We start from the raw sequence: 17129 nt of genomic DNA, 5'->3' as shown, positions 1-17129 counted from the left end.
CGCCGTTCACGCCAGGGATGTAACTCATGCACACTTGAGCATCCAATATGGCTGGCAGGGCTCGGACTCTCCGCTCCTGGCTGCCTCATTTTTAAATCAGCTATCTGAGGAATATTTATCTAATCAACAAAGAGTGCTGTCAGAAGGAGACCAGCGTGACATTAATATAAGTCTGTGGTCTCCTGGTGGAATGACGGAGGAAGAGTTTAGGATAAAACCCTGCTTGTTTGAGTATGCCAACAGACCACGGAATATGTTTATTCCGCTTAGAGAGAGCTAGTCGAAGGGTTTCTTATGTTGGAATTTTGCTCTGTGATTTGTTCTCAGGTGTTCATATGCTGTAGTTAAAAAAAAAAAAGTTTTATTTATTTTTTTTTTTAGAGAAACAAAATGAATTTTCCTTTAAACGAAAAATTTAAGTCCTTATGATCATCATGGGGAACTTGGATGAAAAGCTGTAGCGTCCAAAAGTAAAGAGGTGTGTAATAACTGGGAGTCGTTAACTCTAAGTGATTCCAGCTCCTCTGACTTAGTCAAAAGCCGTCATTTGCACGTTTTCCTTTTCTGTCTCCTCTGAAAAGGTGGTGACTGCCTGTTAGTAATTATAAGGAGTTGAGTGTGCAGTGCACAAAACTCATCGTGTGTAGCGCTCAGACACTGCAGAGGGATGTTCTGTGCATTAGACTTTATGCCAGCTTTCCTTCTTCAGATGTGCGGCTGGGGTGGCCAGCCGTCAGGACCTGGGCGAGCTGGGTCGTGGCCACCCACCCATCAGGCTGGCAGCCCGCTCGCCCAGAAAATCGGTCAGCCGAGGATGTGGACACCATCAGGTCTGTGCTCTGGAGGGGCAGGGTCACGTGACACCCCCAGTGCGCATGCTCCAATACTTACCAACCTTTGCACCAAAGTCACCTCTCTCTTCCTGTCCTTGTAATTCAAAGATCGCCTTTTAAAGTCGGTTTTCATAATCCCTTCAGTGTTCATACGCAAGAGGGCTGTTTGTCAGTTCTGAGGGGAAGTGACAATACCCTTGTTATCAAAGGGCAGTACACTTTTTGTTTTCTTACAGTTTGGAGCACAAGTCTCTGTAATGTCTTAACCTACCTTTTCCACAATTTTAATCCTTAGAAAATACCTTCCAACCAGACTCCTGATGAGTTTCACCTCCCACCCTGCTGTTAATTCTCGACCCTCAGCTGTGTGCCCCGTGTGCCTCCTCATGTTGTAACAGTCCAGCAGCTGTCTGGGATTCCACCCACGTCCACGGTTCACATTTCGTTGCCATTATGGGGAGAATGCTACAGTGTCCAGCTAAAGCCTTCCTTTCCCAGGCCCCCTGACGTTTCTGCTGACCTAGACTGGGATTCCAAAAGATCCACTTAATTTGCAGGCTGGGGACTTTCCCTGGCTGTTCAGTGGTTAAGAGTGCTTCCAGTACAAGGCATGGGTTCCAGGAACTAAGATCCCCACATGCCATGTGGCGTGGCCAAGAAAATAAAAGAAAAATTCATTAATTAATTTTTGAAAAATAATAATTTGCAGGCTGCAGTGATACGTGGCCCATCTCACCGTCTACATTTGTTATTGTTGTTCCGACTGTTTGCCACCCCATGGACTGCAGCACACCTGGCTTCTTTGTCCTTCACCGTATATGCTCGAGCTTGTTTAAACTCATGTCCATTGAGTCGGTGATGCCATCCAACCATCTCATCCTCTGTTGCACCCTTCTCTTCCTGCCTCCAGTCTTTCCCAGCATCAGGGTCTTTTCTAACGAGTCAGCTCTTTCACGTCAAGTGGCCAAAGATAAGACCATCTGTCTACATTGGGACTGACCATTGGTTTGCACTAGATCTGGAATTTTATGTCATGGGTTGAGTCTGTGTCCATTAAAATGTGCATGTGTGTTCTCAAACATTGGAGACAGTGGTGTTGAACCACTGTGCCTTTCCAGTAGTTAGGTAAGGTATTCTCAGCTCCCAGGTGGTGCTAGTGGTAAAGAACCCGCCTGGCAGTGCACGAGATGTAAGAGCTGAAGGTTTGGCTCCTAGGCCCAGAAGATCCCCTGGAGGAGGGCCTGGCAACTCACTCCAGTATTCTTGCCTGGAGAATCCCATGGACAGAGGAACCCGGTGGGCTACAGTGCCATCTGGTTGCAAAGAGTTGGGTACAACTGAGCGACTTTGCATGCACGCAGAACGTAAGGCATTCTGGAAACTGCTCACAGAAGTTCAGTTCAGTTCAGTCACTGAGTCATGTCCGACTCTTTGCAACCCCATGAATTGCAGCACACCAGGCCTCCCTGTCCATCACCAACTTCCGGAGTCCACTCCGACTCACGTCCATCGAGTCAGTGATGCCATCCAGCCATCTCATCCTCGGTCATTCCCTTCTCCTCCTGCCCCCAATCCCTCCCAGCATCAGAGTCTTTTCCAATGAGTCAACTCTTCACATGAGGTGGCCAAAGTACTGGAGCTTCAGCTTTAGCATCATTCCTTCCAAAGAAATCCCAGGGTTGATCTCCTTCAGAGTGGAGTGGTTGGATCTTCTTGCCGTCCAAGGGACTCTCAAGAGTCTTCTCCAACACCAGAGGTCAAAAGCATCAATTCTTCGGCGCTCAGCTTTCTTCACAGTCCAACTCTCACATCCATACATGACCACCGGAAAAACCATAGCCTTGACTAGACAGACCTTTGTTGGCAATAGTAATATCTCTGCTTTTCAGTATGCTGTCTAGGTTGGTCATAACTTTTCTTCCAAGGAGTAAGCATCTTTTAATTTCATGGCTGCAAACACCATCTGCAGTGATTATGGAGCCAAAAAAAAATAAAGTCTGACACTGTTTCTACTGTTTCCCCATCTATTTCCCATGAAGTGATGGGATCAGATGCCATGATCTTCGTTTTCTGAATGTTGAGCTTTGAGCTGACTTTTTTACTCTCCTCTTTCACTTTCATCAAGAGGCTTTTTAGTTCCTCTTCACTTTCTGCCATAAGGGTGGTGTCATCTGCATACTGAGGTTATTGATATTTCTCCCAGCAATCTTGATTCCAGCTTGTGTTTCTTCCAGCCCAGCATTTCTCATGGTGTACTCTGCATAGAAGTTAAATAAGCAGGGTGACAATATACAGCCTTGACGTACTCCTTTTCCTATTTGGAACCAGTCTGTTGTTCCATGTCCAGTTCTAACTGTTGCTTCCTGACCTGCATATAGGTTTCTCAAGAGGCAGGTCAGGTGGTCTGGTATTCCCATCTCTTTCAGAATTTTCCACAGTTTATTGTGATCCACACAGTCAAAGCCTTTGGCATAGTCAAGAAAGCAGAAATAGATGTTTTTCTGGAACTCTTTTGCTTTTTCGATCATCCAGCGGATGTTGGCTATTTGATCTCTGGTTCCTCTGCCTTTTCTAAAACCAGCTTGAACATCTGGAAGTTCACGGTTAACAGACTGTTGTTTCTCCAGTTAGCAGAAGGGCAGAATGGAAAATGCTGATGGAATGCTCATACCCTGCTGCCTTTTTGTCCCGTAACAGGAAGTTCTCATATTAAAATAATTGTTTTATGTGAAATGAGAAAATCAACGTAAGTTAACCTTTGTTTAAAAAGATGAAACTATATTCCTGAAACATTTTTATTTATTTTGGTGGAGCAGAGGTGTTTTAATCAACGTAGTATTTTTTAAAAGCTAAATTTTTTAAAAAATATTTATTAAATTATAGTTGTTTTACAGTGTTGATAGTCTGTGCTATACAGCAAAGTGAACCTGCGATGCGTATACATATATTCCCTCTCTTTGGATTTCCTTCCCATTTAGGTCCCCACAGAGCACTGAGTACTGTCACAAACACAGAAATACAGATCCATGGAACAGGAGAGAATGCCCAGAGATAAACCAACACACCTATGGTCACCTAATCTATGACAGAGGAGGCAAAAATATACAAAGAACTCTACTAAAAACTAAATATTTAATTAAAATAAAGATTACCCAGGAAATTTAGTCTTTTGAGCTAGCTCCACATGCAGTCCTCAAGAGTCACCGACTGATCCAAAGGCCTGCGGTCAAAGGGTGCTGCCAGCATGATGGCCTTGGTGTGCGCTGGTCCATGGAGCCAGCATCCAGCTGGCAGGATCAGGTCGCCTCACTCCTGGGTCTGTTGGGTGCAGCGTCCTCCTTTCCTTAAAGGTGAATCCAGGCAGCAGCACTGCACATAAGCTGAGATTTTATTGATGATAATATGATTGTATTTTCTCATTGAGAAGCTTCTAAACAAGTGGACTTAGAGCAATCAATGCCCCAGGAGACAAATGCACGTCTCAGGACCTCTGTATCAGCCAGAAAATGTCCATTTGTTTAGGAGGAAGAAAAAGGCATGACATTTTACACATTAAAATTGATTATTTCATCAATAGGTTAATAGAAAACCAGGCTTCGAGTTCCCTTCCTGCTTATCCATCCACACAGTAATGGGAGGCTGGGGTTTGAAAAATGCCAGGTGGGAAGCAGGCAGGAGAGAGGTTTCTGCACCAGCTCCGCTTCCTTGCAGAGGGGTGCCCAGCCCCGATTCTGCCTATTTATATGTAAATGCTTTAGAACGAGGTAAGTTTTTCCACTGAGAAGTGCAGTTTCTGTGGCTGTGACTTTCTGGAACTTTTGATACATGGGCCAAGATGCCAGAGCTTGGGCTATTGAGATTACTAAGTACACGCTTCATTCTGTGAACATATGACTTGTAGCTGAATGCGTGTGAATGAATGCGTGCTCAGTTGCTCTGACTCTTTACAACCCCATGGACTGTAGCCCGCCAGGCTCCTCTGCCCATGGGATTTCCCACACAAGAAAACTGGAGTGGGTTGCCATTTCCTGCTCCAGGGGATCCTCCCAACCCAGGGATGGAACCTGCGTCTCTTGCGTTTTGTGCATTGGCAGGTGATTTTTTTTACCCCTGTGCCACTTGGGAAGCCATCTGTGCCTGAGGAACCTGGTATTTATCCCCTGCACACTTCCCAAGGGAACTCTCAAAAACTATGACTGGTTTCCTTTGTCTCAAGTGATCTTTGTAATAGTGGTTGTACTTGAAGGCCCTGTTGCCAGATATGGTGTTAAAAACCTTATAGATAAGACTCCTTGAAAGTCTAGAGATTAGAGAAGCTTCTGCACTGATGGAAAATTAAATTTGGGCCTATATACCGTAGAAAGGACTTGTTCAACCTTACTAGGTTAGAGATGACGTTTCTTTTTTTGTCTTTTTAAAATTTATTTTGTTGAAATGTAGTTGACTTACAATATTATGTAAGGACTCTTGAGAATCCCTTGGACTGCAAGGAGATCAAACCAGTCAATCACAAAGGAAATCAATCTTGAATATTCATTAGAAGAACTGAAGCTGAAGCTGAAGCTCCAGTACTTTGACTACCTGATGTGAAGAGCCAACTTGTTAGAAAAGACCCTGATGCTGGGAAAGACTGAAGGCAGGAGGAGAAGGGGACGATAGAGGATGAGATGGTTGGATGGCATCACCGACTCAACGGACATGAGTTTGGGCAAGCTCCATGAGACGGTGAAGGACAGGCAAGCCTGGTGTTCTGCAGTCCATGGGTCACAAAGAGTTGGACACAACTGAGCGACTGAACAACAATCTTGTGTTAATAGTTGTACAGCAAGTGATTCAGCAACATATATGTGTATTATTTTTCATATTCTCTTCCATTGTGGTTTACTACAGGATCTTGGGCAGAGTTCCCTGTTCTCTATACAAGGACCTTACTGTTTAACTCTTCTATATATAGCAGTTTGCATCTGCTAAACCCCAGACTCCCAAGACATTTCTTATTAATTTGAGTTTTCAAGCCACAAAGTCCTTCTTAGTCATTGTTACAGCTTCACTTTTTCTTCTTTTGAATCAGGTGACAGCTAACTCACGTCTAGTTTTTATTCTCACTAACATGAAACGTGTGTCCTGATTATAGAGTACTGTTTCTCAAATATGTCTTACGTTGTCACGCCAAGGAAGTCCAGTGTGCACCAAATTGCTTGGCATTCGCTTCAGCAGTGGACGTCCTTGTGAAGACCCGGTCCTCTCCCTGTTTGTTCTGTGGCCCTCAGAACTTGACACTCCACAGCCTGCACTGTGCTGTGTAAGGTTGAGTCTTTTGGCCCTAAGCTACTGCAGGCAAGACCAGCCAGCCTGTCCTAAGCCAGCAGTGTGTTGGGGTGAGCAAGCTGGCCCCTGACCAATGCGTGCCTTACTTTGTGGTCCATCTGTGACCCAGTGTGTCAGCCTGGCTTTCTGCAGTGAGCTTCAGACATACTTGTGGAAACACATACACCTGCCTCCCCAGGTCAGCACTTCATACCTGCATTAACAAGTGCTCCCTGAGAGCTCAGCTGGTAAAGAATCCACCTGCAATGTGGGAGACCTGGGTTCAATCCCTGGGTTGGGAAGATCCCCCTGGAGAAGGGAAAGGCTACCCTCTCTAGTATTCTGGCCTGGAGAATTCCCTGGACTGTGTAGTCCATGGGGTCGCAGAGAGTCGCACGTGACAGAGCGGCTCTCACTCACTTCACTGTCCAACGAAAGCCTCGTGCAAAGCTGAACAAATTTCTCTTCTGGGCTGTGGAAATCAAGAGATGGGTGGTCCGATCATGCCCCGTCCTCGGGAGCTTGGGTGACTGTGGCCGTCCTGTCTGTCCACACTGGTCTCTGGCTGGATCTTCAGCTGCATTAGCCTGAAGACTTGTTTCTCAAGAACCACCCTGTCTAACTGTTTGCTCTTCACGGTATGTCTCCTCTGAAGGGCTGAGGGGAGGCAACCTGTTTGCTCCATGTGTCTAGTTCCTGAGTTGGGGGTGGGAGGGTGTGGGGCCGATGAGGTGAGGACCTGTGTGTGGAGAAGAGTGTTCGGGGAGGTAGGAGAGGGGCTTAGCACCCCAGGTCATCACTACACGCAGTGTGAGCGGTGGGCGTGCCTTGCCCATGGGGAACTCATCCTGAGGTTCACTTCCAAACCCAGGGCTGCCCGTGGGTCTCTTGGTGTTTGTCTTTTTCTCTTGGATGCTTTTTTCAGTGAACAGAGAGCTTAAGGGGGCGTGTGCTCTTTGGGTCTCTCGGTTCAGAGCCCCCGAGCCTCCTCCTGTAGGAAGGAAGATGGAACCACCATCAGCCGCAGCACATTGAACGAGTTTAGCTGGTCCAGTTCCTGTCCAGATCACAATACATCTGGGGAGAAAACGCTTCATTTTTTCCTTTTTTTTAATGGCTCTGGGAGTTACAGACCTACCGTCTGCAGTGTACGCAGGAGCTGTTTGATTTGACACTCACCCAGTGTTTTGCCAGATCCAAGGGATTATGTCTGCTGGCCTCGGTAGCTCCTTCAAAAGACGCACTAGCGATAAAGAACTTGTCTGCCAGCCTAGGAGACGCAGAGACTCGGGTTCAATCCCTGGGTCAGGATGATCCCCTGGAGAAGGGAATGGCAACCCACTCCAGTCTTCTTGCCTGGGGCATCCCATGGACAGAGGAGCCTGGCGAGCCACAGTCCATGGGGTCACAAAGAGTCAGACATGGCTGAAGCGACTTAGCACGCACATGCACCAGCCCCCAGGGACAAGGCTTTGCTCAGTTGTCAGTAAGCGCTGTAGAACCAGCAGGACGAGGCTGATGCATGAACTTCCTTGTCTGGGCTTTTGCGGGATTCTGTGCAAAGCTAAGGATGCTGGCTGGCCTCCCTCTGCCCTGCCCGAGACCCTCTGCGCTTCGGGCCCAGGGAGGCCTGGCCGGAGACGAACCTCCTCTCCTGGCGCCCACCTGCCTCCCGGGAACTGCACGTCGGAGGTGATGTCACGCGCTCCTTTGACATTTCTTTTCTCCCCGTTTCATTTGTTTCTTTTCCTTTTTGTTTTCTCTCTTTCTCCCCCCTCCCCTCTCTGCTCTCGGGATGCAGCCAAACGCAAAGCATGGAAACTAAACCGTGTTGGTAGCCTGCGAAATATTTACAGCAGCAGCACCAACACCGAAGGTAACACCGCCCCCCCCACCCTCCGCACCCCTCACCCTGGCCTTCCCGCCTTCCCGCCTTCCTTCCCTCCCATGCAGGAATGGAGATGCGATTCGCCCAGAGCCGCATGCACCCCAATTGTGTTTGCAGAGTCATTCCCGTGGTCTTTTCATCTTTTTGTTTGTGTGTTTGATTTTTTTTTTTTTTTTTACCATTCATGTTCCTTTCAGCTTACTTAAATTTTGACCTTTCCCTTGCCGTCCTAGACTAGTGATGTTTAAATTACTTCAGAAACCTATTTTCTCCTCTTTTTTTTTTTTCTTTTCCTTTCTACGTGTGGGCACTCAGTGTAATATTTCCCAAGTTATTACAGTTTTTAAAAGTGTTAGTATCAGGTGTAATGATCTGTAGCCGAACACAATAGTGTGCCGTGACATTTAAGTAACAGTCTTAATTTGTTTTGTGGAAACATTCTCCGTAATGCTCTCTGCAGCTCTAATCCAGAAGCAGCCAGGCCCGGGTCATTTGCATGGGCTGCTATCGCTTGTAAATTCAGTATATTGTTGTGTTTCTAAAGGTCGTCTGGTGCCAAAGTTCACAAATTGACTTGCCTTGCTTTTTTCACCGAAGACAGCCGTCATTGCTTTTGTATAATAGCAGATTGAATTTCCCCCCCTCCCCACCTTCATTTGAAACAACACAATTATAAATTGCCCTTTTTTTTATGATTACAAATGTCAAGGGTCAGAATTATTTTGATGCCAGGCAAAAGAAAACCACCCCTATCAGCCCCAGCCCTTGTAAGGGAAGCTGGCGTATAATACGTGCGATGCAAAATAGGTCACAATCCAGCGATCTCGGTATAATATGGGGGACTTTTTTCTTTTTCACTTAAGTGCAAGCCAAATGGGTCAAGTAATCGCAAGCTCGTGCACCAACACTAATTGACTTATTTGGGGATGATTATAACTGTAATATTTTTCTTAATGTCACTGTTTTCTGGGCTGTTGATTTTAGCGATTGCCAAGCAGTGGCATTAAATCTCTTGTAAATTTTAAATTGCACGCTATTTCTGTAAACAAGTCCCCCTCTTCACATCCCGATCATTAACCTTTGCTGATTTATATCACCATCCTTTTTTCCTTTCTTTCACAATTACTCCTCTCTCACCAACCAAAAGCCCAGCTCTCGACCAGGAAAAAAAAAAAAAAAAAAAGGCGTCTGAAAAACGAAATTACACTTTCATGATGGCTTGTTAAAGAACTATTGTTTTAATCATAATCTTTTTTTTTTCATTCCTCAAGGGGAAACTCTTGTCTGTTAAGGTGCCAATGGAGCTTGACCCACCCCCTACCACCTTGGTATTTTCTTTCAAAGCATTCACTCTAGAGAGACAAAAATGAGAGAGAAAAATAATAGAAGCTTAGAAACAGTCACCTGCAGTATCATTTTCTGCTGGCTTTAAAGGGTATTAAGTGTCCTCATTCTCTATGTTTTAATGTTAGTTTTTCAACTCAGGGTTCACAATCATTTCTCTTCCCTCTGTCCCTATCAGATATGTTTTTCTATCCTGTGTGCACTTGTCACAACAAATTTGTTTCTTGACTTCCAGCCTTTAAGCAATATTTGTGAGGTCTGGTTTTACCTGTGGTTGTATACAAAACTGGGGGGGAGGAGGAGGCAGGCAGACAGTCCTCCCACCCCCGAGACTTGCTGATGGGGTCTTCCAGGAGACACTGACAGGGAAGTGTCTCACGACAGGTATGACAGTTTGCAGAAGTGGGAACTTCTCAGCCTTGACCAACCAGGTAACCTGCAAAGTTTGCCCTGCCCAGCACTCCTGGGTGGGGTGGGACGATGATGCTCTCTGTGCTCTGAAATCTGTCAATACGGCAGCAGTGCAGTGCACTCAGGGTCCCGTCAACTGCCAATACTCTAGGCAGTCCTGAAGCTGCTGGAGTAAATAGTGTCCAGTTCTCTGTCACACTGCATTTCTGTTCAGCACGCGATTACATCTGTGTATCTTCAGCTAAGCGACATGACCGTTCTTCATTTACTTTGGGTTTCTTTCGAGACTGTTATCTGTATGTACCAAGTCTCACGTCATACAGCTTTCAGGATGATAGTACTGAATTCGTGTAACTATATGAAAATACCAGAACGCCTTTCTGATTTCTCATCTTTTGCTATATGGTATCACCGCCTATTTTCTGTCTATAAATTGACCCTTCATGGAAAGTCATGTTTCAGACATTCTAACTTTTGTGATAACCTGAGTCCTTGAGTGTTCCCCTAAAGATATCCTGAATGGAATATTTTTTAAACTGGTTCACTTGAGTAATTTGTTCAGCTGCTGCTGCTAAGTCGCCTCAGTCATGTCCAACTCTGTGCGACTCCATAGACGGCAGCCCACCAGGCTCCCCCATCCCTGGGATCCTCCAGGCAAGAACACTGGAGTAGGTTGCCATTTCCTTCTCCAGTGCATGAAAGTGAAAAGTGAAGGTGAAGTTGCTCAGTCGTGTCCGACTCTTCGAGACCCCCGCAGACTACAGCCTACCAGGCTTCCCCATCCCTGGGATCCTCCAGGCAAGAACACTGGAGTGGGGTGCCATTGCCTTCTCCAATTTGTTCAGAGGTATCCACAAAATACTGTTGATACCAGAGTTTCCTGTAGAGGGAGTTAGAACTTGAGTTTCGGGGGTGGTGAGCAGGCCCTGTCCAAGGAGCTTGTCCACACCCCTCCATCCAGTCCCAGAGAGAACAACTCAGACATGGTGCAGCTCACCCCAGGACTCGGGCTGGTGACAGACAGGCAAGACCAATAAATGAACCTGACGATCTCACTCCAGACCCTTTCTCGCGCATATTTATTCTTCTGGCCCCAGGGCCACGGTCTCCTCATTGAATCTTCGCTGCCAGGTAGGTACTTCGTTGCAGGTGGGAGTTTAAACAAGTCAGACGGTTTTCTGCAGGACCGGGAGCTGGCATCTTCCAGAGACAGGCCATGTGCCCGGATCTCTCAGCTCCATGACCCTTCTCCTGGGTTCTCGTGGAAAGAGTCAAGGATGAATGTCGGGAGTGGATGAAAATAAATTAAACAGAGCTAATTAGGGACACACATGGACAGGATTAGAAAACAAACAAAAATATGTTCTCTTCCACTTTCTTTTCTGTCCACTGGGGCTAATTATCTCTGAAACCAAGCTGGAAACCTCGTTTATGTATTATATTGCCCTAATTTTTAAACCTCCGTTTACTTTGTAAAAGCTCAGTTCTTTCCCAAAGTTGGTGAAATTTAAGTTCCTTCAACAAGAATGCAACTTTTAATTTTCCCATCTCGGAAACCTGCGTGCGAGGTTGGATGGAAGGTTTGTGATACGATTCTTCACTTCGTAGCTGCCTATTAAGCCAAGGGGAAAACGTATCTGAAGTCCGGTGGGTGAGGCTGGACTTGAGAATGTTCAACTCCAAGGGAAACATGTTTCTGGAAGCAGAGGGACCTGAGCAGAAGTGGACGCGTGGCCAGGCAGCCGGCTGCGTGGTCTGTGAGCAGCATCACCCCTGCGGGAGGACGCGGAATCCGTGTGCGTGTCCTCAGTCCTCACATTACCTGCACCGCTGGGGTGGGTCGGACCATCACCCACTGTGCAGTGGGCCGACCATGGACTCTACTGGGGGTTTTCAGCTCTCCCTGCTCCTACAGAAGAAGGCACAGGGTGAAGTGTAAATGGGTAGAGAAGCAATGTATCGTGGAACAAGGAGCATTTCCAGGGGTGCCAGGCCCACCCACGCCATATGCATGGGACAGGCCATGTCAGTCGACTACCAGTGGGCTTCAGTACAGCCCGAAGTGCCAGCTCAGCCCTGGTGTAGACTCTCTGTCTGTGGATCTGGAACTTGACCCAGAGGCAGGCACGTGATGCCTGTCTGGGGTCCTTGGCCACAGCGCAAAGGCCAGATGGGGGAACTAGAAGCTTCCAGGCACCGTGGTTCCACACAGGCCCCATTGTGGAGAAACATGAGTCTCATTCTGGTGGTCCCTCAGGCCCCAGTCATACTTACACCCCCTTCCTCCAGTGGATGGCCAAGAGTGTCCCTCTGCTAGGAGCAGACAGAGCAGGCCAGTCTGTGGCCGGCCTAACTCTGTGATGTCCTCTCCACTCTCTGGAGTCCTCAGGCACAGATCTGAGATGCCCGCCTCATCCACGTCCAGTTCAGTTACAGGTGATATTCAGGGGCTCCCGCCTGTTGAGATCCCACGGACGGTGCAGGTGCCCAGAGCTGGACCCCAGGCAGATGGAGGGTCAGGCTGACAGTCAGCCCAGGGAGGGTCACAGAGACCCTGAGGCAGGGTGAGAACGGAGAATTTCCAACCAGGCTCTGGTGGCCTGGAGCCTTAGAGGAGACTGAGGCCACGTTGGATTCGGGGGTCCGGAGCCGTGATGGGCCCCCGGGCTGAGGACTCAGATTTCCTGGCATGCTGTCCTGTGGCCAGCAACCCCTGTGCCCCAGCAGCCTTCCCCAAGCCCCGTGTGTGTGCTGACCTGGATGGGGCCACCATCTGAGGCTGCCTTCCACGCTACAGCCAGGCTCTTCTTCGCCGTAAGTCACTCACATACTTGTCGTCAAAGCCTCGTTCCTGATCAGAAACCACAGAAGTATCTTAAACAACTAGCCCTGGTCCAGTTCTCGCATCCCCACTTCTTCACTCAAAGCTGGGGCCATCCCCACGTGCTCTCTGCACCTCGGTTTCCCCATCTGTCAAGTGGGGACAGTGAGGTCATGTGTCCAGAGACAGGTAACACGGCGCCCGCGCTCACCGCTTCCACTGCTCCTAGTGGCAGAGATGCCACGGATGCCCTCAAGGAAAAGCCAGAAGATTGAGCACCACCTACGTAGCAGGGAGCGGAGATGCAGCAGGAAGTATTGCCCCTGGACGCGTAAGAGGGGGTTTTTAAAAGTCAAGCTTCTTTTTCCCAGACGCGTTTCCCTGCCTCTCCCAGTTCCACTGTACCCTCGTCCTCCAAAGACCCATCAGATGGAGAAACCGGGCTCTTGAGTCCAAGGTGCCTGCGCCCAACCCCAGCTCTGCTGCGCCCCCGCTTCGTGAGTGCCTGGGGTTGCTGGGCCTCTCCTCTCTGCTTAGCTTGCTTTCTCCAAAATGGAGACCGTAAAACCTGTGCCAAAGGACAGCTGAAGAAGTTGGGAGAGGCAGACGAAGCCCTGACTGGAACTGGGTACCCGCTGGCTGCTGGGAAGCTGACGTAAAGGCCGACATCACAGAAACCCTCTCTGGGAACACACTGCCTGAAGCACAGGCGTTTTAGGCCCGTGGATCTGTACAGGGCAGGATCAGCCAAAGCCAGCCCTCTGCAGCCACGAATGGCCAAGATCTCATGCAGATAAGTCCCGATTTAGGAAACCCTTTTCACGGGAGCTTGCTCCAGGATTTGACTTTCTGGGGAGAGCAGCAAGATTGCCAGCTTTTTCCAGCCCTCAGCATTTCAAAGAAAAGATGAAATAGATAATCATCCCTGTGCTGAGCTACAGCCGGGAGAGAAGAGCTAGAGGCGGGGGCGGCGTGGAAGGTTCTGGAACCTGCCCTTCAGAGTGTCCTTGATCTCACCCTGGGCTCTGGTCAGAGGAAGGGTCCTGGGCCCCATGTCCCAGTAGATTGGGAGAGCAGAGGACCTCTGAAAAGTGATGAATGTAAGTTAGAATGAGTAGCAAATGGTAAGCGTATTGCTTAGTAGCAGTGTATGGAGCATTGCTTAGTAACCAGGTAAATGACAACGGGGGTCTCTGGGTTCCCTGTTTGTAAACTGGAAGCTGGGGCCTTGAGTATTCCCGGGGTACCTGGGCCTGAGCCAGTACCAGGCAGCGCATTAACACAGCCACCTTCTGCCTCCTGAGATGGTTTCATTTGGGGATCCAATCACTCACTGTAATTTAGAAGTCGTGCGTGGCCCCCGACGGTTCCGAGAGCAACAGCTGTCTCGTGGCCTGGCTCTCCGGCTGCCCTCGCACGTCTGTCTAATGTGTTGGGAAAATCAAAACCTTCTCTGTGTTTCATGAGGATCTTCCTGTGATAACGCGGAGCAGTAAACAGTCCTAACTCTGTGACCTCCCTCTGGGGTCTCGCTTTTTCACGACATGAATTCTGCTCTTGTCCTAAATTAAGCCACAGCACAACACTTCAGTCAGACTCTGGGCTAAACAAACACATTTACCAAGCCGAGAGCTTGCAGAAATATTTACCTGAGGACCATGGCCAGTGCGTGTCTAGAAAGACTAGTGATTTTTTTTTCCTTTTTGTTTAAAATGAACAGCTTCTCAAGTGGAAGAGGACATTTTTTTAACTACTTTTTTTTTGCTATAGGTCTTGGGTCTGCACAGTCCCAGACACCGTATTCTTCACATTTATCTTTTCTTACAAAAAACTGAAAATAAATAGAAACTGACTTTCAATGTTATGGTGGGTTTGGGCTAAACTCTTAAACCTGGGTCGTTTTCATCATAATTGGGTAAAATATCTAAACCATATGCTTATTGAATATACGCTTTGAAAGCAAAAGTATTGAACTGTTTTACAAATTGTCGAATTCCTCAAAATTAGCATGAAAGCTTGAGGCTGTGTTTGACCAAGCCTGGCGTAGACTTCAAGGGTACAGATTGTGGGGGACCTAGGAAGGGGGCAGACTAGCAAATGCGTTCCATCTTGGTTTCCAACTTAGATGAATAATAATGGCACCCAGAGAATTTTGCTGACAAAGGTCCATATAGTCAAAGCTACAGCTTTTCCAGTAGTCACATACGGATGTGAGAGTTGGACCATAAAGAAGGCTGAGCACAGAAGAACTGATGTTTTTGAATTATGGTGCTGGAGCAGACTCTTGAGAGTCCCTTGGACAGCAAGGAGATCCAACCAGTCCACCCTAAAGGAAATCAACTCTGAGTATTCATTGGAATGACTGATGCTGAAACTGAAGCTTCGAGTACTTTGGCCACCTGATGCAAAGAGCTGACTCATTGAAAAAGACCCTGATGCTGGGAAAGATTGAAGGCAGGGAGAGAAGGGGATGACAGAGGATGAGCTGGTTGGATGGCATCACTGACTCGATGGACACACGTTTGAGCAAACTCCGGCAGGTAGGGAAGCACAGGGAAGCCTGGTGCGCTGCAGTCCTTGGGGTCACAGAGAGTCGGACACGACTGAGCGACCGAACAACACAGCCTGGGGAACTGGACTGGGAGCGATTCTGAGCCTCCATCAGGCTGTTTGGGGTTAGTGATGAAGGTCTTTTCCTGGCAAAAGAAAGGAAGGCACAGCACGCCTTTGTCATCATAGTCCGTCCCGTTCCTTCTTGGACCACAGAGCCGAGACCAGCTGGGCAAAGTGGGCAGCTCAAGGCTCCTGGTTAGGACATGGCAGGGCAGGAAGGGAGAAGGGCATTCTGGGAGAGAGAACCCCAAAAGTGGGAGCCCAAAACCTGAAGGATGCAAAGGAAAGACAATGCAGAGGTTCAGGCAGAAACAGGGAGATGTGTACGGCTGGGTCCCTCTGCTGCGCACCAGCAGCTCTCACAACGTTGCTGATCGGCTCTACCCCCAACATAGTACAGAAAGTTAAAAGGAGGAAGGAGCAGGGAGAATCCCATTGCAAAATCTGTTCAGGAGAAAAAGTGCCTGACCAGGGGTTTGCCTTGCTGTTAACACAGTCATCAGGGTACTGTGCTGAACCCTAACACGGAAGTCCCAATTCTGACAACAGACGTCACAAGCACAGAGGACGGCAGTTTCCGCACGAGCCTTGGCTACCCGGTGGTCAGGGCACTTTGAAAGGGTGTCCGTCAAAAAGCCTCTGGAGTTGGTGGCACCTCGACTCTTTGGCCACCTCTACCGGTGGACACATGGTCCCTCCATCCTGGATGCTGTCAACTCTGCACCATTAAAATAGCAGGTTTTCATCATGTATTTGCCGTTAACTATATTCAGTAGGACGTTTAGCCTCATGCACAGAAAGGGACATCGGGGTCTTGGTTCCAGGTTTGTAGGGGAGCTGGGGAACACGGACCAGATTCCTCACCTGGCCAGTGAAGAACGTGGAATGAGTGATGTCTGCAGACACCTTGAGTCCTGCAAATGCAGAAGAGAAACTGATCTATTCAGCATCACCATACACAGCACACGTGCATCTCGCAGGCCCGCCTAAGCCACTGTGCATCCGACCAGCAAGAGGGTCCGGACCCTCTCGGCCTCTGCAGAGGCACAGGGCCCTCGTTCTCCTAGTGGGCAGCTCGAGATGGATCTCCCGCCCCTCGAAACAGGAGTCGCGCTTCCGTCCGTCTCGCCTTTCACCCACCCACTCCCCAAAAGGCATGCTCGCCAGGTGCACCCTGTTGAAAACAACCTCCAAGTGGAAATCAGTTGCAGCTGCCTTTAGCCCTTTAACCCTTTGCCTGCTAAGATTCCGCAAAAATAATTGATGACTGATTGGCCCATTAACCTTTAAAAAAAAAAAAAGTTTGACAGCCCGGACTTGTGTAATGAGGAGGGATTTCTTGTGAAATCAGTCTGATGGCTGAGTTGCTTGCCCCTAAGGAGGTGAAATGAGCCCCACGGGGCCTCGTCTGCATAGAAACTGGACACAATTAGTGTAATATCCGGTGTTATTAATGTCGTTTGGAATAATTGGGCAGGTTGGTTTCGACAGGTTCATGGTGCTAAAATAGTATTATAGTGGACTTTCCACAGCTAACCGTTAAACACGGAAAGCTGTTTAAATCCCTGTGAGCCTAATCACAGAACTTTATGAAAGCGCTAAGCCCTGGAATGTCACACTGTGAGACAACACCGTTCTTTCTTTTCGGGCTCAGGGTGTGGCGGGCTTTGATTTTTTTGTTTGTTTGTTTTCACCACCAGGGGACCAGGGGGTTGAATTTTCATGATCACCTGTGTATCTAAGGCTGCGAGACAGCCTGTCCCTTAGATGTCGTCAGGAATTTCTACAGGCTGAATTCTATATTTACAAAATGAATTAAATATAAGCCGCTGTAATGGTCACGAAGAGGCGGTTTGTAGTAATGACACGAAGACGCTTGAAACGCAGCCACTGAGAACCAGCCTTCTCATTC

At 48.1% G+C, this 17129-nt stretch overlaps 1 protein-coding gene across 9 annotated transcripts in view; it reads left to right on the top strand.

Annotated features, from left to right (window-relative positions):
• The window catches only part of AGAP1 (ArfGAP with GTPase domain, ankyrin repeat and PH domain 1), a 571803-nt gene that overhangs the window by 482711 nt on the left and 71963 nt on the right, over nt 1–17129 (top strand). For 5 of the 9 annotated variants that reach the window (XM_018040840.1, XM_018040832.1, XM_018040825.1 and 2 more), the window contains one exon: nt 7942–8016. The exons of the other annotated variants lie outside the window; for them this stretch is intronic. In XM_018040840.1, coding sequence (XP_017896329.1) covers nt 7942–8016 — 75 coding nt within the window. The remainder of the gene's footprint in view (nt 1–7941; nt 8017–17129) is intronic. 9 annotated transcript variants of the gene reach the window in all.

This window comes from Capra hircus, chromosome 3, assembly GCF_001704415.2.
Source record: "Capra hircus breed San Clemente chromosome 3, ASM170441v1, whole genome shotgun sequence".
NCBI classification, from domain to species: domain Eukaryota; kingdom Metazoa; phylum Chordata; class Mammalia; order Artiodactyla; family Bovidae; genus Capra; species Capra hircus.
This window is presented reverse-complemented; position numbering and strand designations above follow the sequence as displayed.